This window comes from Sminthopsis crassicaudata, chromosome 2, assembly GCF_048593235.1.
Source record: "Sminthopsis crassicaudata isolate SCR6 chromosome 2, ASM4859323v1, whole genome shotgun sequence".
NCBI classification, from domain to species: domain Eukaryota; kingdom Metazoa; phylum Chordata; class Mammalia; order Dasyuromorphia; family Dasyuridae; genus Sminthopsis; species Sminthopsis crassicaudata.
Window position 1 is genome coordinate 683,493,288 of NC_133618.1, and position 24,716 is coordinate 683,518,003.

General features: G+C 41.4%; 1 protein-coding gene across 3 annotated transcripts; it reads right to left on the reverse strand.

Annotated features, from left to right (window-relative positions):
- Nucleotides 1-11,269: 11,269 nt before the first annotated feature.
- LOC141559130 (uncharacterized) lies at nt 11,270-24,180 on the reverse strand. Of its 3 annotated transcripts, none has more exons than XM_074297243.1 (5): nt 24,012-24,180; nt 23,458-23,509; nt 15,784-15,910; nt 14,060-14,155; nt 11,270-12,924 (listed from the first exon to the last, which is right to left on the reverse strand). In XM_074297243.1, exons 1-4 carry the CDS (start codon nt 24,141-24,143, stop codon nt 14,116-14,118), a joined length of 351 nt encoding a protein of 116 aa, XP_074153344.1. In that variant the 5' UTR covers nt 24,144-24,180; the 3' UTR covers nt 11,270-12,924; nt 14,060-14,115. The 3 variants fall into 3 exon arrangements, with proteins under 3 accessions (XP_074153344.1, XP_074153341.1, XP_074153343.1); XM_074297240.1 differs by having other exon boundaries at nt 23,895-24,032; XM_074297242.1 differs by lacking the exons at nt 15,784-15,910; nt 23,458-23,509; nt 24,012-24,180 and adding an exon at nt 14,287-15,760.
- Between the last annotated feature and the right edge of the window lie 536 nt (nt 24,181-24,716).

A 24,716-nucleotide genomic window follows, 5' to 3' on the forward strand; every position in this document is an offset into this window, starting at 1 on the left:
AATTCAGATACAAACAACTGGAAAAAATATCAAGTGTTCATGGGTTTGCCAAACTAATATAATAAAAATCACACTTTTAGTTAAATTAGTCTACTTATTCAATGTTGTACTATTTTATATGCTTAGAAATAAATGATAACAAAATTCATTTGTAAAAAGCAAAAGTTGAGAATATCAAGGAGGTTAATGAAAAACAATGCAAAAGTAGCCTAGCAATACCAATGTAAAATTACATTATAAAGCAGCAGTCATCTAGTTCTGGCTGAGAAATAGAATGGTGACCATTCAGTGGAATAGTTAGGTACACAAAACACAATACTCAATGATTATATTAATGTATTATTTGATTAACCCAAAGTCTCCAGCTTCTAGAATAAGAGTTCACCATTTGATAAAAATTTCTGGGAACAATGGAAAATAGTATGTTTCATATTCTACATAGAATTCATCTCACACCTCAATAAGGTGAAAACAGATATATGATTTAGGTGTAAAGAGTAAACTATAATGTTCTTCTCCAAACCTGGGAGCAGGTTTCTTGGGGGAGGCAGCCTTAGTTTCAGTTCAGTTCAATCACCCCAATGGAGCCAGGAGTTAAAGTCCAGATCCTTTACAGTTTCTTTCCAAATCTTATCTCCTTCACTTAGGGCTGGGCTAATTTACTGGAGGCCTTCTGGATCTTGATTTCAGTGTTCTCCTGCCACCACTTCTCTGTCTTCCTTCTTTTGCCAGACTTGTGAATCTCCTCAACTGAATCCTTGATCTGAATCTCCCAAAGTCCCCAACCAGTACAAAGATGGAAGTTGGAATGAATCTGACTCCGCCTCCAAGAGAGTGGGCTTGTGGGCTTCTGACTCGTGTATCTCCCAGAAGTCAGTCCTAGTTGTGAATCTCCCAAATCAATCCTAGCTCCTAGCTTATAAATGTTCTTTAAAGGTGTGAACTCGAATGTGTGAACTCTCTTAAAGGTGTGAACTCGAATGTGTGAACTAAGTACATAAACATTGTCTCTATCAATACCATTGACGTAGCACCTCGCTTCAAGTTCTGGCCCATAACAATAAACAAATTAGGAGAGCAAAGGATAGTTACCTATCAGATTTTTGGAGAAGGAAAGAATTTATGGCCCCAAAAGAACTAGAGAACATTATGACATGCAAAATGGGTAATTTTAATTTAAATTTGGCTCAAATTTTGATTTACTGCTCAGGACTGAGCCTCATCCTAGAACCTGTGTGCAAGGCTTGCGTTTTAGGATATTCGCCTGAACAAGTAAGGCCATGTACTGGTCACTACAATGTCCCTGCAAGGACTGTCACCTCCTAGGGCTTTCACTGGTGAGGGCCCCACAAGGCTGTGTCATGGTTAGTGGAATAAGTTCCTAGACACACACAAGGTGACTTTCTGGACTGTGTCCTTGAATGAGGGCTCACCCTCTTATTGTGGCTTTCATTCTTGTTGCAGCCCTCCTGATTGAGAGCTCCAAGTATAAGAACCCTTTGATCTCAGAGGTGAGATGAATGAGGAGGGAGACTCCTAGACTGTGAAAAGAGCTCCAGTTTATTATGCAGCACAGCCTTGTTGATGTACATTTTTGTAAGTGTGATCAGCACATGAACAGTAGGCAATCTCCAATCCTGATTCAGAGAAGCAGCTCATGGGCTTTGTGTGTGCATGGTATCTGCCAGTGGGAGGAGACCCAATCCAGACATTCCAGCAACCTCCTCACGGGCCAGAGGCCCTGTCAAGACATCTCTGCTCATGGGGCACTGGCTGTGACCCTCAGGCCGATCCCTTTCCCATGACACACATGAGTGCTCCTTGCTCAACAAGGTGTTTCTGCAACATGGCAGGAAACTTATTGTGCACCAAAGGTGAGGTGGGCTCTATACTCTCTCTCGGCAGGGTCCCAGATCCTAGCACATGCTCTTGGCAAAGCTTTCATTTTGGGAGGTGTGAAAAGAGGCAGGAAAAGGCAGGGCATGATCCCACTGAGCTCTTGTCAAACAACATCTACATTGTTGTACTCCATCCTGGGCACCTCAGGTGCTTTGTGAATGAAGGAGTAATAGAAAAGATAGAATGATTATAGAAGTGACCCAGCTTGGTAGTTGATTCTATATGTGAACTGAGAGACAGTAGAGAATTATGAATAAATCTGGGGTTATGAATTTGGGTGACTGGAGGAGGGATGGTATCTCAGGTAAAGACATTTGGAAGAATCATAAGATTTGGGGGCAACATAATAGGTTTTGTTGTGGATATGGTGAGTTTGACAGGGCCACTGGCTATCTAATTCAAAATTTCCTGAGGGAGAGTCCAAAAGCCAGAAGATTTAGGATTACTGACTTATTGTTAGAACAGAAACCCCCAAGGTCAGGGGAACTCAAAACTGTTGCATTGTCTTTTAGAAGCTATACTCCTTCAGGGAGAGTTTTAAAATTCTCCGTTTAAATTGAATCTGAACAATGCAGAGGATGTGGTGAAACAATATCTTATTTATATCATGGAGGCAAAAATAAGATTGCAATTAGTAATAAAGAGACTTGTGACCGATGGACTAATAAAAGTTTGTATGGCCCCTTTCAATATCACTATTGTGCTCATTAAGAAATCTGACGAAATGTGGATTAATACAAGACCTTGGAGGAATAAACTAGAAGATCTAATTTATCTAACTGCTCAAAAGTGAATTGTGTGTTAACTCCTGTTTCTAAATTGCATCTGACTTGGATATTACATAATTAATGAAACTCCACAAGCCACAACAAATTTTGTCCAGGTTCTAGACATGTTCTTGCTATGGATTTCCAATCATTCAGGATTAAGACTTCATAAGACAAACCATCTAGTAACATTTTAACATAAGCTGATGTAGCCCTATAAAGGGTACAACCTTTTTTCAAATCTTTAATTTTATTCAAATTTAAAGGTGTATATCTTCTCCTTTTTTGACCTACAGAGTCAATCTCTTCAATCACAGGATATGCATGTATAAAATCACTTATATCCTGTCCTTCTCTCTTAGTTTTAACCAATGCTTTTTCTAATCTTGTCATAGGCTGCTTCACAGGTGATTCTGTTTAAACTTCCGCCTCTTCCCTTCCTCCTTCTTGCTCCACCCCTGAAGGGTTAATTGAGGGAGGCGATGGGAAATGCTCCTGTTGCTCAGAATTGTACTTAACTTCATTGTTATCTTATTCATCCTTTTCATCTAGTTTAGTTGAAACCTCCCCATTTTGCTCCTTCTTCTTTTCCTTTAGAATAACAATTTTTAAAGCCATTTGGATTAAATTATAGGTATGAAGTGTATCTTTGGAAATTAAGTTTGGTTTGGAATTGTAGTGTTCACCTAATTGCTCTGCTACTAATTTCCACTCCTCTAGATCCAATTCTTTTTCCAGAGAAAAACAAGGACATATGATCTGCAGTTTTTAAAAGTTCAGTGATCTCCTCCAAAATTATAATCAATCCTTGGCTTTTCATAACCTTGATAATGTTCTCTAAACATTTTCCTTGAACAGAAGGCATTTGCCTCATTTCACTGAAATTCTACTTTAGCTCTGTAATTAAAAGTTAAACAAAGTTTCCTTCTTACTTACTCTTCTGGATCAGAGGCTTTTCCACTGGAATCAGGATCTTGTCTGTCCCTGTCCGAGCTAGCTCCTCTGAAGGGCTCAGAATCAGTCTTTGTCAGGATAAGCAAAAGTCCTTGCCCCACATTGTAGGCGCCAAATTGTAAAGGTCCAGTCGTCTCTAAGTTATAATCCTTCTCTGGGAGATCTCTTTTCTGTAAAATCTTTTCCTCTGTGCTGTCTAAACTCAATCCCAGACTAGACTCCTCTCCAGACCCAATGCTGCCCTCTTTTATCCTTGAAGAGATTGTAGTGAGAACTCAATGGGGCTTGTCAGAAAATACTTCAACCAATGAACTTGCTCTTCTTAAAGGTGCAAACTTCTTTTAAACATGTAAACTCTACCTCAGAAGATCAAAGGTGTAAACTCCCTTCAAAGGCCAAAACCAAAGGTGTGAATTCTGATCTAGAGAATTATTTAGACAACCTGAGTTCTCACCTTGTAATCCTAACAAATAGGTAGCAAACCTATCAACCTGGGGGGTGGGGTGGGGTGTTCACTATATTTCCCAACCAAAGGGACTGATGGAAAATATTTTTAATACTTTTTAGACAGAGGGAAAAGGCAGTATGAAATAGGAAGGCCTGGGTCATGAGACCCCAATGGCTCTAAACAGTCAGGATAAGGAAGGCCATCTCATTCTAGCTGCTCTACCCTTCATGCCTTTGGAAGGTCAGATGATATTGTAAGTTCAATTTTATATATGAAAACATAAGTAGCAATACTCTTGTAAGTATCCCTAAGTTCAACAATTACACAAATGATTTTACTTTTAACTCTGATTATAACAAATAACTTGAGAGGATGCTTCATATCTCAATTCTAAAATTATATCAAATAAGTTGTATATAAAAAGGTTTTTGTACCATAGAACACATAGCAGAAACTCATGTTTATTAGCAATAAAAATGAATAAATTTGATTTTCCATGGATGTAAAAATGTTCCATAAGTTACATACCTCTAAGAAAAAGAATTGTACTAAATTCTATTTTCCAAACCACAATGAAGATGTATTTGATTTAGTTTCAATAACTAATAGAATAAGAACTAAGTCCTACAAATGGTTTTATCAACACTCAATTATTCTTTTTTTTAAAAAAAAACATTTAAAGCAACTTTTTTTGATTATACATGTACATTCATTTTTAAAATATATTTCCTTATGAGTCATGGGAGAGAAAAAACAGAACAAAAAAGAAAAATCACAAGAGAAAAAAAAAAACAGAAGGGAAAAAAAATAGTGAACATGACATGTGTTGATTTACATTTAGTCTTTCTTTTCATTTTCAGAACCTCTAATTCGGTATTTAATTGGGGGGGGGTTTAATTTGTTTTTTTCCCAGCTGTTTTATGTTTATTTTAATTTTAAAATTGATTTATTTTTTCTGGTTATACCTGTATATTAACTTTCAAAATACACATTTCTTTATGAATCATATTGGGAAAGGAGAAAACCATGAGAGGAAAAAAAAAAGAAAAAAGAAGTGAGCATAACATGTTTTGATTCACATTCACTCTCCATACTTCTCTGTCTGGATGCAGATGGCATTTTCCATCTAAAGTTTATTGGAATTGCTTTGAATCACTGAAGTGCTGAGAAGAATCAAGTTTATCACAGTCACTCATCACACAATCTTCCTGTTTTGTGTGCAATATTTTTCTGATTCTGCTTGTTCACTCAGTATCACTTCTTGTAAATCTTTCTAGGCCTTTCTCAAATCAATCTGTTCCTCATTTTTATAATATTCCATATACCATACACCATGATTAATTTAGCTATTCCCCCACTGATGGGCATCTCAGTTTCCCATTCTTTGCTCCCACACAAAGCTGCTACAAACTTCCTCCCTCTTTTATGATCTCTTTGGGATACAGATCCAGTAGCAGCACTGCTACTACCCAGTAACCTGGGTAGATAGACAGAGTGCTAACAATTTACATTCACTTCCCAGTGTTTCTTCTCTGGGTGTAGCTACCTCTGTCCATCATTGATCAAATGGAAGTGAGTTGGATCTTCTTTATGTTGAAGATCTCCACTTCCATCAGAATACATCCTCATACAGTGTTGTTGTTGAAGTGTATAGTGATCTCCTGGTTCTGTTCATTTCACTCAGCATCAGTTGATTTAAGTCTCTCCAGGCCTCTCTGTATTCCTCCTGCTGGTCATTTCCCACAGAGCAATAATATTCCATAACCTTCATATACCATAATTTACCCACCCTTTCTCCAATGGATGGACATCCATTCATCTTCCAGTTTCTAGCTACAACAAAAAGAGCTGCCACAAACATTTTGGCACATACAGGTCCCTTTCCCTCTTTAGAATTTCTTTGGGATATAAGCCCAATAGCAGCACTGCTGGGTCAAAGGGTATGCACAGTTTGATAACTTTTTGGGCACAGTTCCAGATTGCTCTCCAGAATGGTTGGATTCTTTCACAACTCCACCAACAATGTATTAGTGTCCCAGTTTTCCCACATCCCCTCCAACATTCATCATTATTTGTTCCTGTCATCTTAGCCAATCTGACAGGTGTGTAGTGGTATCTCAGAGTTGTCTTAATTTGCATTTCTCTGATCAGTAGTGATTTGGAACACTCTTTCATATGAGTGGAAATAGTTTCAATTTCATCATCTGAGAATTGTCTGTTCATATCCCTTGACCATTTATCAATTGGAGAATGGTTTGGTTTTCTATAAATTAGGGTCAGTTCTCTATATATTTTGGAAATGAGACTTTTGTCAGAACCTTTACTTTTAAAAATATTTTCCCAATTTGTTACTTCCCTTCTAATCTTGTTTGCATTAGTTTTGTTTGTACAGAAACTTTGTAGTTTGATGTAATCAAAATCTTTTATTTTGTGATCAATAATGATCTCTAGTTCTCCTCTGGTCATAAATTCCTTCCTCCTCTACAGGTCTGAGAAGTAGACTATTCTCTGTTCCTCTAATCTATTTATTATCTCATTCTTTATGCCTAAATCATGGACCCATTTTGATCTTATCTTGGTATATCCACCCTGTCTATTTTTAGAGCTGCCATGAGCTTTGTCCTTAACCAGTGCTACAGTCTCATACTTCCAGATGGATGGCTCCAGCAAAGCAGAAGCAATCCAGATAAGGCTTTCACCTTATCCATTTCTTTCCACACACAGCAATGACCAGTTTCCTCACTTTTCCCATAATCCATCCAGTACTTACTGAATTTCATTGTTTAATGGTGGACCCAATTAGTAGGATATTCTCCCCCCCACCCCCTATCCTCAAGCTATTGCAGCTCTGGGAGTTAAGAGACCTTGGACTTCCTTCTCCTGTTCCCTTACATTAAGACAGTTCTTAAAATACAGATAAAACATAAATGTCTTTCAAAAATAGGTAGAAGTCATATAATTTATAGTCAATATGCACAAACATACCAATTCAAAGAATTAAATTAAATTGACCAATACTTTAATGTGTAAGACTCCTTAACTTTTTGGTTCTTTTCAAATTCAAACCACCCTTTTCTTGTTTCTCTTCTTTCTCCCCAAAGGGTTGTGTAAATGCTATTACAGAAGAGCTTCACCTAAACAATGGCCATCTTATATTAGTAATCACCCCTTTTCCCTTCTTGCTCAACTTGATAGAGGTTTTTTGGCAGTTTCTGGGCATTTCCATACTCTTACAGTGCTCCACATGTGTCCAACACAGGGATCATCCCACTCCCCATTCTGGTTTCAGACCATCCTTAAATTCCCTCCAGCTTTGCTTTTGCTCCATACATTTCTTTGGTAGTCTGCTGATTATACCAAATGTGATTCAAAATTCCTCTCCCAAAGAAATCTGGAACCTCTCCCATAACCAAGGGGCACCCTTCCACCAAAGGAGCTTATTGATACTGAAGAAAGAGGCCAGGAGTTCTATGATGGTTATAAAAGTCCTTTAATAATCAAATCATTTACTTCCATAAGGGCACAGTATAAAGTGCCAACTAGATGATTCAGTGGAATACCACAAAAACCCAAAATTATACCATGGCAATTACAGAAATTAAACCAAAGGAGCAGTTATAGAGCACCATTGCATACATTAATGCAATTTTGATTAAAGCTTTGATTTACAGCTCAGTACTGAGCCTGGTTCTACAGCCTGTGTGCAATACCTGTGCTGCTGGATACTGGCCTAAAGCAAAACCATGTACCGGCCACTGTGTCCTTGTTTAGGACCTCCTTGTTATGGCTTTCATTGATAGGGACTCCTAAGTCTCTGAGCTGGTGGGTTTGAATAAGTTCCTAGATCACACACACACACACATATACTTATTTATTTGCTGGACAGTGTCCTTGTAACAGCTTTCACTAATCAGGACCCACAGATCCACACCAAGTAGGACTGGTTCCCCAAAAGGGACTTTGATGGCCAGTAGTGAGAAGCTGCTAGAGAAGGACCAAAGAGAGAGGCTAGCAAGTTGGTGGCTGGATATAGTCTTGGTTCTAGTGCTGGAGGGAGCCCTAGGTGAATTCTGTATTATATGGGTAGATAGAATTAAAAGGAAGTTTTCAATTGTTTTGAACAAAAATACTTAAGTGACAATATTTCCAGGAATGTTTGGCAGAAATAACACCAGATGTCCTAGAGTTGAATCAAGATAATTAAAAGTATAGAAGATAATAAATTTCCTTGGCACGAACTGATTTGCAGCAGGTGTTGAAATAACAATTCCTTTGGAATTAAAGTGTTTTATGAAGGTATTGCACTTTTAAACTTAGCTCAGAATTTTTCTTGGATTAAAAGTGACTGATTGGAAAACTGAATTTTTACATTTAACTGAGAGCAACATTGAACTTTTGAATTCATGAGCTTTTTCACCCACAGATTGTTGCTGGTTCTTTATTCTTGAAGAGTACAGATGCCATGGGGATGGGGGGCGGCAGTCGGTAGGTGATGTCTTACTTTGCAAATAAGTTTAATTTCAGAGAGGCAGAACTGTGCCAAGTCAGTCTCATTCTGTCCTTTAGGCATCTGAGTCCAATGGCAAGACATAGGTCAAGACAACTGGTAACGACTTCCCATTTTTATCTAATGAACAGACCTAACAACTGAGAGATTTTAGGTGCCAAAGTAATGGTTTTTCTATGGTTAGCAAAAAGATTACAAAGTTGAAAAATTTTACACTCTAATTTATATTCCAATTTCGTGTCACCTTTGGCAGCTGCCTCTTTCCATTTGTTGAGTCAAAGGTTTATTGAGCAATGCACTTTCTGAACTCTTTTGGGAGGGTTTCCATTAAGAATTGCAGGACATGAAGAAACGATGAGCTAGTCACATGGTAAGGAAGAGGGAAGAAATCCATCACACTGGATTCGTCCCCTAGGTTTTGCTGTGAGGACACAGTAATGTTCATGTACCACAATGTGTTCAGACATGCTCCAAATGATGAGCATCTATTTTCTCTTTTGCATCTGTTTCATTTTTTTGCTACCAAACTAACAAACACAGAAATGAATATTTGAGTGCAGCAAGAACTTTTCTTTCTCTGACTTGCTTAGAGTTGATGTCTTGCAGTGGGGTCTCTGTGTCACATAGTATGGCATCGGATCATTCTTTACTATATCATAATTCCAATGACTTCCCAGAATACTTGAACCATTTCACAAGTACATACATTGTACTACCGTGACTACAGCTCCTTAACACTATTTCTATCTTTTTTTATCTCTGCCAACTTGATGGATATAAGATGTAACCTCAGAATCGAAACCTTTCATTCTTTCTATTTTCTGCATGAAGAAACGGCAAGAAACCTATTTCACTAGTTCCACTAGCTGCACGGAGAGAACTGTTCACTTATGAATGACATGCAAGTCTTCTAAGTCAACAAAGATCTAGGTTTAAACCCCCTACATCTTGCTGCCTCTCCAGATTACCAATCACACTCAGGTTTAGTGAAGTTTTCTGGGTCATAACCCCAAGTTGAAGCTGATTATCTAACAATACATGGCAATGAGGGGTAGAGTTCGTCGTAGAGTTCCCCTTTAAGTTCCCCTTTCTTTGGCTTCTCAGGTCTGTAAAATGAAAGGATTTAGAGCTGGAAGAGACCTTGGGGATCACTTGGCCTAATATCCTACTTTTCAGATGAAGACCCAGTCAAAATTCTTTATTGAGGCCACAGAGGTAAGGAGCCAGAATTTCAACCCATGTCCTCAGACTACAAATCAAATGCTCTTTCCTTCCCACCATGCTCTCTTTCAAGTAGGTGACCAGGTGAAAAGCAAAGATCCAATATGGCCAAGAAGTGATCTGCAATCCCTAGTCATTTTTTGTTTATTTTCCCCCCCCTGCCCCCCACCCCAAAGCCTTGCCTACAATTATCTCACCATCAAACATTCAGCAAGCACCAATGGTGAGGAGAGCCAGCATCTAAATATATGCTTATAGAGCCATTGTCTCACTTTGAATAGATAATTAGCCTTAAGTGCTCTGCGTTCTCAGATTCAGAGTTTGAGTCCTCTACACACTGGAGATAGAAAGAATGGTAAAAGACAATCCCTGATGAGAGGGAGAGACAACCCACAATAAATACGGATAAATAAGGTATCTATGATGAGGTAAAGAGACACTGACAAGTCGGAAGGCATCCCAAGAAGAGCTGTGAATATCATGGAATAGAGAATGTGCCAAATGAGGAACAGTCGAAAGAACTGAGGCCATTTATCCCAAAGAGAAAACTTGGTGGGCAACATGAAATAGTCTAAATATTTAAAAGGTTGTCATGTTGAAGATGAATCCCACTTTTCCACTTGACCCCAGAGGGTATTCCGAGGAGGGATGAGGGAAAAAGAGGCAGATTGCAGCCTGATATGATGAGCGGTGCCCCGATCATGACCTGCCTTCCTAACAAGAGATGTCTGTGCAGGTATGAGTTTGGACTTCACTAAACCTGAAGCCCCTTCCAGTGACAAGGTGACAAGAGGTTGGCTTGATCTTCATTAGCACCCAAATGAATTTGATTAGAAACCTTTCTTCCTATCAATACTTGACTTTCCTGGCAAAGCAGGAGTTTTATGAAAGAATAAGATTTCCCTTACTGCTTCTTGAATTACTCCCTAATATCTAACATATTGATCTCTGTATGGGAAACCATTACTCTGATGAGTGGGCTGTTATCAGTACCTAGGACATTCATGGATTTGTAGAGTGCACGTGACAAACAAAACAGACGCCCATCATCTGAAATTTAGTTTGTTTTGATTTCCCTTTCAGGCTGGCAGAACGAGAGCAACCAAGGGAAGTTTTTAAGTCCAGAGTCTCTTGCTGGGTCACAAACAACAAGAGCCAGAAACTATCTCAAATCCAACAAAAGTTCTTTGATTGCCTCACACATTGACTTGGTTGAATTCATGTAGAATACAAAATTCTCCTAAATTAGACCAATTTTTATGCACTTGATGAAACAAATCTGATTTCTTCCTTTCACCAAATACTGTTCACATGTTGACAGGAGTTCTTTTTCTCATTTTGAAGACATATTTCTGCAATCATAAAGGTATTTTTTTCATTCAGTTCTGCAACTGAGCAAATTCTTTCTCTCTCTCTTTTTTTTTTGTTCTGCAACCTGGCAGGTTGGCAGGAATTATTTTCTTTATTTCACCATTTTGTGATCTATAATGTCACCCAAATTTAACCTTCTCCAGTGAACTCCATGTTCCAGAGAAAGGCATGTCATCACTGAACATATTTTAAGGTTTCTTTTCAGTATAAATCTCACTGAGCGAGTACTAGATGATCTTTTGCAGAAAGCCTTCACACACTGAGTTCACAGAAGGCTTATACCCAGAGTGGTTTTCTGCTAAAAAGCTCTGTACTCCATTTCAATGAACTTCCTCATTCAGGTCAGTTATAAGATTCCTTTTTCTCACATGAACTCTCTGACGGTAAAGAAGGACAGACTCTGCCCTGAAGGCAATGATTCCATTTCTAAGGTTTCTTTCGAGTGTGAATTTTCTGATGTGCAATAAAACTTTCCCTCCATGTATAAGCCTTTCCACACTGGTTACATTCATAAGGTTTCTCTCCAGTGTGTTTTTTCAGATGTACAACAAGACTTTCCTTTTTTCTAAAAGCCTTGTCACACTGATTGCATTGATAAGGAATCTCTCCAGTGTGGATTCTCTGATGTCGAGTAACACCTCCCTTTTTCCTAAAAGCCTTTCCACACTGGTTACATTCATAAGGTTTCTCTCCAGTGTGGATTCTCTGATGTACCGTTAGGGATCCCCTTTCTGTAAAAGCCTTTCCACACAGATTACATTCAAAAGGTTTTTCTCCAGTGTGGATTCTCTGATGTCGAGTAAGACTTCCCCTCTCCGTAAAAGCCTTTCCACACTGCTTGCATTCATGAGGTTTCTCTCCAGTATGAATTCTCTTGTGTAGATTAAGTGAGCCCTTTTCTCTAAAGGCCTTTCCACACTGGTTACATGCATAAGGTTTCTTTCCAGAGTGGATACTCTGATGTCGGCGAAGATTACTCTTGAGTGTAAAAGTCATTCCACATTGATCACATTCATAAGTGTTCTCTCCATTGTGAATTCTCTGATGTTCAATAAAATTTAACTTCTTGGTAAAAGACATTCCACACTGGTTACATTCATAAGATTTCTGTCTCTTGTGAATTCTCTGATGTTCAGTAAAACTAACCTTCCCGATAAAAGCCTTTCCACACTGGTTACATTTATAAGTTTTCTTTCCACTGTGAATTATCTTATGTGAGTTAAGTGAGCCCTTTGCTCTAAAGGCCTTTCCACATTGGTTACATTCATAAGGTTTCTTTCCAGTGTGAATTCTCTGATGTCGACGATGATTACTCTTGTCTGTAAAAGCTTTTCCACAATGATTACATTCATAAGATTTCTTTCCACTGTGAATTCTCTGATGTTCAGTAAAACTAACCTTCTCTGTAAAAGCCTTTCCACACTGGTTACATTTATAAGGTTTCTCTTGAGTGTGAATTCCCTTATGTTCTGTAAATTCTATACTGGATCTGAAGGTCTTTTTACATTGATTAAATTTATAAGGTTTTCCTTCAGTGTGGACTTTTTGATGTGCAAGATGAGCCCTCCGTGTAAAAGTTTTTCTACAATGCTCACAGGTATAATTCTTCTCTGCAGGGTAGATTGTCTCATGTGAGATACCGATTTTTCTCCACGTGAAGTCACAGGGATCATCATTCATCAATCTTGGCTCATGACTTTCTACCAACAAAAAGCTTAGCACTGAAGAAGTTTCCTTCACTTCAAGTCCTATAGCTCCTGAAAAAATAAACAATAAAACAAATATATACACTAAAGAAACATATATATATATATACATATATATATATATCCACTGAATGTGGATGAAAAAAAATGCTATACTTTCAAAAAAATTTTTCTTTTAATATATACATTATCTAAAATAAAAGAACAACACAATGCAATATTTTCAATTGACCTTTGGGGACTTCTGCCATTTAATGTAATGCATGCCATGAGCCAATACAAATATAAATCTTTTTTCATGATAATTTGCAATTGATTTTGACTACTTAGGATTTAAAAGAATAAATTTCCACCTCACATGTGTGTGACCTTTCTCATCACATGCTATTTCTAAATCTGAACACAGCTGGTGGTGCGGTGGATAGAACAGTAGGCCTTAAGACCTGAAGACCTGGGTTTTAACCCCACCTGAGTCTTGGGATCTCTTCTTGTTGTTTAGGGGACCTTGCTTCAGGTTGTTTATCTGTAAAATGGGTTCTCATAAAGATAAAATGAAACAATATTGATACAATGAAGGGCACACAGTAGGTGCTGGATAAATGCTAGTTCTTCCTTTTTGTAAAAATTTTGACTATTTCCTCCCAATTTTGCTCTCCTGCTTAAACCATTATTATCCTCACCCACTAGTGATTAGATGTGTCATTGAATGTGGTTTGGATGTATCTGGAGCACAGCAGGTTTCTACCTAGTTATGTTGCTTGCCCCACTAGGCTGTGACCTCCAAAGGAGGAGGGAGCATCCTTGGTTCCTAGACTTAGTCCAGGGCCTGGCATGTAGCAAGAATGTAAATGTTTGCTGACTTGAAGTTTGAAGAAAGATAATTTCTTGATAATTGGAAAATTCCTTTAGGCACTTTTGGGAAAATTCCACGCCCCTAAATTCCAAACAATGGCTTCTTGAAGAATCATAGATCATCACTGGAGGCAACCTAAAAAGCTCCCTTCAACCTTATCCATTTTACAGATGGGGAAACGAAGACTCAGTAACTGGCCCAAGAAGCCACTGCTGAGAAATATCTGAAAAAGAATTGCAAGGCTGGTCTCTCTCCCCAAAACCCAGCATTTACTTCCTGGTAACTCCAAGAAGCCTCTGGTAACTCTCATATCCCTACTTTGACCTCACTTACCTGGAAACCAGTTCTTCAGGCCTTCTGGGTCCAGCTTCCAGGGGGCTTCCCTTTGGTTAAAATAAGAGATCACATCTTCTCTGGGAACTGGAAGTCCTGGACATGGAAATCAGGGAGGGATGAAGGAGAGAAGTTTGAAACTTAGTTCTCTTTAGGGGGTGAGGATCCAAGGCTGCTCCATTCTGAGATTCAGCCCATTACATTCACACATAGGAGTCTATACTCACTCATTAGTGCTTATTTAACCAAAATGGGATGAGCCAAGTTATCCTCTTGTAAAACTTGTCCTGAGAAGGAGCCACAGCCTCTGAGCCCTCTGTCCCCAGTCCCAGCAGGTGACATTCTGGCAGAAACTTCTAACCCCATGATTGGTAAAGGGGGTCCTTGAGCCAGAGCAGGCCGGAACCTGAGCAACAGAGCCTTGGTCGTGATACAAAGAAGGATGGATTCCTCCCAGAGTACCCGTTATCTACAAGTTAGAGGAGCTGGTAGTGAATAGAGACAGAGCTGGGCATAGGGCCAAGAGTGCCTCAGGTTAAATCAAGCCTCAATTAAGAGTTGTACATTCCTTGGTAAGTATTTAAATTCTGTTTACCTCCGTTTCCTCATTCAGAGAAAGAATAAATAGCAATTGTGCAGCATACATACATACTTACACAAACACACACCTATTTTATATAGTGGGAGCCATCTCTAGGGTTGGTTCAGGCAAAGGGAAGCAAAGAAATTCCCCTGATTATGTTGTTCTCTATTTGAAAGACAATGGTTTGTTGTAGATTTACACTTTTGTGTGCAGTTATCATTTTCGATTGTACCGTGTTAGGGAAATGCTTGTTTTATTCAGTAAATTAAAAATGAAACTAAAAATTACGTCACTTTATCCTCACAATAACCTTGCAAGTTAAGTGAAGTTATTATGTAATGGCTATAGTGGGCAATGTTACTTATGTACGGCTACCATTGCACAGACATAGTTGCGAGTTTGTATAAGTATGTATGCTACATGATTCCTATTTATCGGTTCTCTCTCTGAATGTAGACTGCATCTTCATTTGTCCTTTATGGTTAATTTGGGAACTTAGAATGGTCCAAATATGAAATTTCCTCCAGCTCTTAAAGGAACATTGTTCCTCTATGTAAAGAACTCACACCTGGCAAAGAGCAGGTAAAAATAGATGCTCATCCCTTCCATTTCTTTCCCACTCCGGTGCTGGAATTTGAGGGCAGTAAGAAGGAAGATTAGGGACAAACAGCAGGACAGGGCATGCTTTGGGCTACAACCTGACGCTTGCTACAGAGAATATTCCAAATACTAGATGCAGGCCAAAGAGTTATGGGTCGTGAGCAAAAGCTGCTCGAGCTGGTTGCAGAGCTTTGGCAGATGAAATTTATCCAGGGAGAGTGTCAGTGAGATAACTTCTCAGGTTAGTCCCATGTCTGAGACGCTTCCCCACTGACTGAATATTTCACCTGAAGTTACCTTGAACTGCTAAGAGACAGCTTCAGGAGCAACAAAGGAAGCCCTCAGGTTCCTATCATACAGTGCAAAGGCACTGTGCAGGAACATCAGCCTGCAGGACGTCCCGGTTTCTTGGACACAGGAGCCCAGCATTCTTCCTTTTCTGGTCACTGCTCACTGATAACCCCCCCCAAAACTCTGCACCCCAGGAAATGAAGATATGCCCTTTGATTGAAGATTCAGTTATCCAGGGAAATGTCCTTACCCAGGGACAGCAGGTTCCGGACATTCTCCAGCATGACCTCCTTGTACAGCTCCTTCTGAGGAGGGTCCAAGAGGCCCCACTCCTCCCGGGTGAAGTCCACAGCCACATCCCTGAATGTCACCAAGGCCTAAAGCACCAAAAGTTGTAAAATGCAGAGCTGAAAAACCCTTCCGAGTTAACGTGCTCACCTCGCACCAGCTGAAGCGCAGAGGTGGTCAGACCCTTTATGAATGTCACTCAGGTCCTGGAACCACGGTCATTAAGACTGAAGTTTGAGAGAAGTTTTAAGATCAGGTGGAAGAAAGCTTAGAACCGTCCTATTACAAAAGGTGTCTCCTGCAGAATCAGGAAGAAAGTTTTGTTTTGTTTTTTCTGTGAGGTAGATAGATGTGTGGAGGAGAACTAGAGGGTGATGGGGAATTGCCTCCTCAGGAGAAATGATATGTCATATATTCTCAAGAAAATTCTGCAAAGAGAAGCTGGCAAAATAGCATATTCTGGGGCAAAAAAGGTTTATGTGCTCACTTAACTGAGGATGAAATTAAAGAAATGATTTCTTCTGTTTTCTGAGAAGCTGGAACTTCTGATGAGAATGTGGAGAGGATTCTAAAGTGGGAGGCCCAGGACCTGGAGCACACTGAGTGGTTGGAGACCGTGTGCAGCCAAGCAAAGCAGAGCTGTCTGTCCTTCTCCCAGAGTCCCTCTGACAACGCTGATGTCACATGCAAAAACTGACCTGTCCCAAGTGGCCAGCCCTGGGTGGAGCTTTCACCTCTTCCTTGCCCGCCCCAAAGCACTCCCTCAAAGCTTTGCCTTTGGAGAGGTGGTAGAGGGGGCCACTGCTCCCCTCCGTGCCGCACCATTGGTTGTCAATGGCGACCTTAGCTGAAGTCAAACAGAGCTGAGGATGCTTTATCCTGTCATATGGGCCTTTAGCCTCCCGCCTGAAGGACCATCTGGAGGCTATCTTATCATGTCCGTTTTTTTTTCCTTTTAGCAAATTTCCTTAATCTGAAAATATGTCGTCACTACATTCCCAACAGTCAAACAAATGAGCATTTGCTCTCGACGTGGTGTGTGTGTGTGTGTGTGTGTGTGTGTGTGTGTGTGTGTGTGTGTGTGTGCTGTAGGAAAGAAGGTCCTTGAATGCTCCAAAATGGTGTAAGAAGATTTGGGTGTTGATAAACTGGGCAGGGGGCCTAGCTGCTGTTCTACTGATGACTGACACTGGATCAGAAGCACCTTCAGTGTGGGTCGGGGGAAGAGAATTATAGTGCAATCAGTTCTTGGAAGATGCTTCCCAAAGTGGGGACTGTTCCAACTCTAGCTTTGGGGCCTGGTCCCAAGAGCACACCTTGTTTCACTGCTGGCGACAAATGTTCTACATCACACGACATCTGATGCTACCGTGAAAACAGAGCATATTGCTCGTAGTACAAACAAATGGACTTTCTGTATTGATGTCAATGATATTTTCACAATTAAGACAATATAGTTATGATCAACACAAAAAAACCTCAGAAGCTGAGCTGCAACACAGAAGCAATCAGCTCTCCGGCACTGGGGCTAATCTTGGTCCAACAATCAGCACCAAGAAAGCTCAGGTGCTCCATCAGCCAGCACCACCCGTCCACAGTGGGATCCAACATTCAGGTGAAGTGCAAAGGTAGAGAAGCCCCAAATGTTCACAGGGACTCACTGTGTCCGACCTCTGGGTGAGCCTTCCGAGCTCAGACCAAAGATGGACAGTGAGGAGGAGAGAAATCCTTGTGGGAAAGGGCAAGAAAAATGGGTGAAATTCTCAAAAACACTTGTACTGGACTCAATGAAGGGAAAGAGGAAGGAAATCTGCAACAGTAACAGGAAAAATGAGGAAGATGTAGAATGAGATGAGAGAGAAGGAGAGATGAGTAAATGTCCAGTGCAACTGGAGCTAAAAGATTTATGGCGCCTTCTAACAGAAAAACATTTCTTTGCAACACATAGTATTTCTACAAAGGTCAACCATTAGGGAACAGAGAATCTTCACATAAGTGGAAAAAGGCAGAAATGACCAATGCACCCATTCATTCCATAATGAAATAAGAATAGAAAATGGGCCAGGAGCCATGAACAAAAGATATAAACCCAAATGAAGATGCAACAGGGACATATTAAATGACTGAATTAAAGAATAAAAATATCAGAGAAATAGTAACTTTCTAAAATAAAACAGTGATGATGAAATCACCTATATATGTTAGAGATTCAGGGGGAAAATACAGACTTTCAATCATTTATTAAGAATATAGAAACAGAGAAGATTAAAACTGACTATTTTTAAAAATTAAAAAAATAAACAAACCTAAAACAATCACCAAAGAGAATATATTAAAATTAGTAGGGAAAGAGTACAATGGGGAACAAAATGAAAATGAGAAATAAAACTAAAAATGACTTTTTTGAAATGATTAATATAAAGTGGGGAAAAAAATCTTATTAAAAGGAAAAAAGCAGAAAATTCTAGTCAACCAAATAGAAAACGGCAAAGGTGAAATCACAATAAAACTAGAAGCTAATGAAACTGAGAATATAAAATAGAGGAATACTTTCAAAAGTGTGAAATATATTTTACATGACAAATATAGGCCTAATACTAAAACCAAGGAATATTCCATGATAGAAAGTAAATTACAAGCTAATGCCATGAATAAACATCAACCCCAAAGGACTACAGGTAATCATCCAAGAAATCATTCATTAGTTATGATCAAGAGGGATATATACCAGAGATGGATCCATTTCTAGATAGTAACAGCAAATTATAGCAAAGTTCTCCAGAAGAAGGACTAATTACAAGAGAAATCCCATTCCAAAAAAGTAAAATATGTATACAATATCTAGGGAACAAAAGAGTTACATGAATTCAACTAGAAACCAATCCTAAAAGAAATGAAGGCTAACCTAAAAGCTGGAAGAATATTCAATATATATTCTGCTATAAATGCAGTAAAGTGACTCATGTCTCCAAGCACTGCCTGCCTCAGGAAGAGCTTGGGCCCAAGCTCAATGAGAATTCCTGGAAATCTAAAAGCAAGGGTTAAACATCTTTATAAATGATATGACAGTACTTGAGGGGAAAAAGAAATGAAACAGAAACAAGTGAAAGAATCAAAGCAGGGACAGAATGGCAAAGGACCCCTCCACCCCCCAAACACCTTTAAGAAATGACTAAACAAATCTCAGAGCATCAAAAGCCAAAAAAATCTTCCAGCTGATGGTGGTTTGGTAGGAGGGGTTTGGAGCACCAGTGTGGCTCAGGCTGCACGGGCACATGCTGGGACCCAGAACTGGCAGCAGATCTCTCGATCCTCTTAGGCTGAGAAAAGTTTGGCCCCCAAAGGTGTGAGAGGAACCCTGACAAGCCAGAACCTTTCTTTGGGAGCCCCTGAATCGATAGCAGCAATGGTAGGAGTGCCTGCAGCCAGAGCTTCTGGAGGTCTTATAGTGTAGGTGGGGGGCATCAGACCCTGTTTTGAAGGAGGTTGCAGCTAGCACTGGAGCAGGACTGTGTCCTGCTTTGCCCAGATTTAGATCTAGTGGTAGGAATGATTCACAGTGCAGGTCCAGAAGGATCTCTGAAAATCCCTGAAGCTTTGGATAGTGCACCCTCCACACTGAAAATGGAGCCCTCTTTTAACCAAGAGTTATAGCCAAGTCACAGGCTGGGAAAGTGAACAAACAGAAAAAGATTCTGACCACAGAAACCTATTTAACAAGAAAGATCAAAGTACACATTCAGAAAAAGATAACAAAGTCAAAGCTCCTACATTCAAAGTCTCCAAGGAAAAAAACTGGTCTCAGGCCATGGAAAAACTTTAAAAAGATAATGAAAATCAAATAAGAAAGAGAAAGGAAAAATTGAAAAGAGAAATGAGAGTAATGCAAAAGGTAATGCAAAAAGGCAATGAGCTATGTAACAGGGATAAACTGGAAGCATTCCCAAGAAGATCAGGGTTGCAACAAGGTTGATTATTGTCACTGCTGTTATTCAACACTGTACTAGAAATGTTCATTTTAGCAATAAAAGAAAAAGAAAATAAAGGAATTGGAGTAGGTACTGAGGAAACAAAACTAAGACTCTTTGAAGATTATGACATGATGGTATATTTAGAGAATCCTAGAGAATCAAGTAAAAAAATGAGCTGAAACAATTAACAATTTTAGCAAAATTATAGGACATAAAATACAACCTCATAAATTATCAGCATTTCTCGGGGACAGCTAGGTGGCGCAGTGGATAGAGCACCAGCTTTGAATTCAGGAGGACCTGAGTTCAAATCTGGTCTCAGACACTTAACACTTCCTAGCTGTGTGACCCTGGGCAAGTCACTTAACCCCAGCCTCAAAAAAAAAAAGAATTATCAGCATTTCTATGTTACCAACAAAGGCCAGCAGCAAGAGATGGAAAGAGAAATCCCATTTAAAATAACTAAAAATATCATAAAATATTTAGGAGTTTACCTGCCAAGACAAAGCCAGGAACTATATGAACAATTACAAAAAACTTTTCAACCAAATAAAGTTAGATTGAAACAACTGGAAGAATATCAATTGCTCATGGATAGGCCAAATATAATAAAAATGACAATTCCATCTAAGTTAACCTATTTAGATAATGTCATACCATCAAATTGCCAAGAAATTATTTTCCAGAACTAGAAAAAATAATAACAAAATTCATCTGGAAGAACAAAAGATCAAGATTATCCAGGGAATTAATGAAGGAAAAAAGTACAAAGGACAGTGGCCTGGCAGTATCAGACGTAAAATTATTATAAAGCTGTGCTCATCAAAATAATATTATACTGACTAAAAAAAGAATGGCAGATCAGTGAAAGAGGTTAGATTCATGGTACAGTAATTCATAACCATGGAAAAGTTTAATAAACCCAAAGACTCTAGCTTCTGGGATAGGAACTCACTATTTGACAAAAATTGTGAGAAAACTGGAAATTACTAAGGCAGAAAATAGACATAGATCAACATCTCACACCTTATATCAAGATAAGGTCAAAATGCATGCAAGATTTAGGTGTAAAAGGTAATGATATAAGCAAATCAGGAGAACAAAGGATAGTTTACTTCTCAGATCTTTGGAAAAGAAAGGAATTTATGGCCAAAGAACTAGAAAACATTATGAAATGCCAAATGAATAATTTTGATTATGTTGAATTAAGCCAATGCAGCCAACAGTAGAAGGGAAGCAGAAAGTGGGAAATTTTTTTACAGTGGGTGTGTCTGGTAAAGCCCTCATTTTAAAAATATGTACAGAATGATGTCAAATTTAAAACAATACAAATCATTCCCCAATTAATAAATGGTCAAAGGATATAAACAGACAATTTTCATAAGAAGAAATTAAAGCCATTTCTTATCTAAATCACTATTTTTGAGAGAAATGCAAATTAAAACAACTCTGAGACACCACTTAGCATTTCTCAGATTGGCTAACATGACAGGAAAACATAATGGTAAATGTTGGCGGGGATGTGGGAAAACCGGGACACTAATGCATAGTTGATGAAGTTGTGAACTGATCCAAACATTTTTGAGACCAAATTGGAAGTATGCCCAAAAGAGCTATCAAAGTGTGCATACTTTTTTGATTCAGCAGTGTCTGTACTGGGCCTGTAACTGAAAGATATAAGAGGGAAAACTACTGTACTGGCAGAAAAGGAAAGGGGATGTATAATGGGACAAAATAGATCACATGAAGAGGCATAAAAGACTAATACAGAAGAGGGAAAGAAGGGAGGGGAATGAGCGTTGTCTGAAACTGGATCTCTTCAGTTTGGGCTCTAAGAGAGAATAATCATTTAGTTGAGTATAGAAATTGATCTTACCCTATAAAGAGGTAGGAGAAAAAAGAAAGAAAAGAGAGGGGCTGGATAAAAAGGGGGAGCAGAAATACTAGGAGAAGGGGGTAAATGAAGGGGCAGAAGGGTGATAGAAGATAGGGCTGGTGGGGAGAGGGTTAAAAAGCAAAACACTAGTAAGGAGGGGCAAAATAGAAAGAGAGAACAAAAGTATATACAGGGGAGAAAATAGGATGGATGGAAATAGAAAGTTGGTCATCATAACTGTGAATGTCAATGGGATGAACTCTCTCATAAAGTGGAATCCCATAGCAGAGTGGATTTAAAGACAGAATCCTACAATATGTTGTTTGCCAGAAACACATTTAACACAGAGAGACACATACACAGTAAAGACAAAAGGCTGGAACAGAAGCAATTATACTTCATTAGAAGTAACAAAAGAAAACTTTGGGTAGTCATGATCTCAAACAAAGCAAAAGCAAAACTAGATTTAATTAAAAGAGATAAGGAAGGACAGTATTTGTTAAAGGGTATAATGAAGTATTGAAAGAGTCAAAACTGTATATGTGCCAAGTGATAGAGCACCCAAATTTCTAGTGAAGATATTAAGCCAGTTATAGGAAGAAATGGACAGTAAAATGTATTTGTGGGGAACCTCAACATTCCCCTCCCATAATCACACAAATCTAACTGCAAAATAAACAAAAAACTAGGGAGGTTAATAGGATCCTAGGAAACCTATTTGAATGTGGACAGAAAGGAATGCATCTTTTTTATCAGCAGTACATAGCACTTAGAGCATGAAACGTAATATTCTTTAGCTTTGACAAATAAATTTTATTTAACTTGAGTGCTTCCTTTCTTTTTCTTGCTTTCTCAATGGGAGGGCATGGCAGAAAGCAAAGAGAGAGGCTCATTTTTATTTTAAAATACGAAAATTTGAATTAAAAAAATTAAGTAAGCCAATACTTTTTACCCACATCTAACTACATAAGTAAAAAATGCCAAAGTCTGCTGTAAGGATCAGGGGAGATATCAGGAAGGTGCTTAGCTCAGTATCTGGCCCTTAGTAGGTGCTTCATAAATGGGCAGACTTGAAATCAGATTACCAACTCGCCCACTGGCTGTCAGAGGTAGCACCCTCCCCACTGACCTCATCAGCCTCCATGAAAGGGCCCCCATCTCCTGCAATGCTGTTCCTCCCCTACTACACGGTTAGATCAGGTTTTTTTATTTCCCTGAAAAGGGGACAAAGCTGTCCCAGAGGCAGGCAGACAGAGCGGGCAGAGGCTCCCGGTGCCTCCCTTCAGGCAGGATTCTGAGGGGCTCTGGACAAAGCCCGGAGGCTGCCGGGAGGCCTCAGGATCCAGCCCTGGGGACCCCGCAGATGTGACAGGTTGCCCAAGGTGCCCCATCGCCACCCCCTGCTCTGCTGACCAGTGAGCTCCCCCATGGAAGCCACAGGAGCCTTGTGCACTCAGGCTGAAGAACTGCTTCCTGACTGCGCGCCCTCTCTGTGCTGTGCTCAGGTAAGTCTCCCTTTACTGGTGGGAGGAGCGGCAGGGTCTGACTGTGGCCCAACATCCCATCTAAGCACTGCCGGGGGTCAGCGCCGTCAGAGAACCTCTTCCAGGTCACACCCGGAGCTGCTGGAGGCGACAGCAGGGTCCCAGCTTCCCAGAAACGGCCCGAGACTCGCTGCGGCGGCTCCTTTCTGGCTGCGTTCTCTGCCAGCGCCTGGCGCTCTGCTCAGGGGAACCCCAACGACACCCCGGGAACGGCCGGCAGGGCCGGGGCCCAGAAGTGCACTCACCTGCGGGTGTCTGCGGCTCCCGGGGCGCATTCCCTCCGGCTCCAGGCTCCCTCTGCCCGAGGAAAAGGAACCACAGTGACCGTCTGTCCCGGTCTCCTGCCTGCCCTCCCGCCTTTACGCCCCTCGGATGCAGCAGCCAGAGGTCACCCGGCCGCCGGGAAGGGTTTTAATTTGGTGCTTTTCTGCTACTATCAGTCAGCCCGGAGTCTCCGCGAAAGTCCCGAAGCAGAGGCCACGCCCCCTTCAGTCCCCGGCTGGCTGACGGCTCTTTGGGGCGCTCCCTGTAACCCTTCCCCTGTCCCTCCAGTTCGGGGGTCTGCGATCTTGGAGCGATGCGGCCGAGGGAGGACCTCGCTCTCTCGGAAGGGGCTGGAGGCGGGAATCGGGGTCCCGGGCTCCGGGGGTCGGACAGTGACTGGGGGGGGGGGGGGGCTCACCCGCCAGCGGGACCGAGGCTGCTCCCGGCGAGCCGGGACCCTCCCCAGAGCTCCGGGAGACCCCGCCCGGGCCGGCCCCGGAAGCAGCGAGCGTGGGGGGCGCGGGCCCAGACCTACCCGGGAGAGGCGCGCACGGGGCCGGCTTCCAGAAGTCAAAGCGATCCGAGCTCCCGGGAGGAGGACGAGCCCCAGGCGGCAGCAGACGCGGCTCCGACGCTTCCGGCTTCTCGCCAAGCCCTCCGGGAGCATCTTCCTGGTCCTCGAGCCCCGCCCCGTCCATCCCCCAGGAGGGCGGAGCCTTCTCTCCCGCGCAGGCCAGAACTGCAGGCCCCGCCCCCGGCTCCTCCCAGGCCTCCCCGCTGCGGCCACCGCCCCCTTTCCCGATCTTCCCCCTCCTCTCTGGTTTGCGTCTGGAAGTCCTCCCCGGAGCCCCTCCCGGGGTCCTCCCCGGAGCCCCTCCCTCCCCGGAGCCCCTTTCCCAGTCCTCCCCGGAGCCCCTCCCTCCCCGGAGCCCCTCTCCCAGTCCTCCCCGGAGCCCCTCCCTCCCCGGAGCCCCTCCCGGGGTCCTCCCCGGAGCCCCTCCCTCCCCGGAGCCCCTCTCCCAGTCCTCCCCGGAGCCCCTCCCTCCCTGGAGCCCCTCCCGGGGTCCTCCCCGGAGCCCCTCCCTCCCCGGAGCCCCTCTCCCAGTCCTCCCTGGAGCCCCTCCCTCCCCGGAGCCCCTCTCCCAGTCCTCCCTGGAGCCCCTCCCTCCCCGGAGCCCCTCCCGGGGTCCTCCCCGGAGCCCCTCCCTCCCCGGAGCCCCTCTCCCAGTCCTCCCTGGAG

Coding starts and splice junctions, on each gene's coding strand:
- LOC141559130 (XM_074297240.1), bottom strand. CDS start 23,487: ATGCGCCCCGGGAGCCGCAGACACCCGCAG. Junction 15,911..23,457: donor GGAGCCGCAGACACCCGCAG/GTGAGTGCACTT, acceptor TTGGTGCTTTAG/GCCTTGGTGACATTCAGGGA. Junction 12,925..14,059: donor CCTGAAGAACTGGTTTCCAG/GTAAGTGAGGTC, acceptor TTATTTTTTCAG/GAGCTATAGGACTTGAAGTG.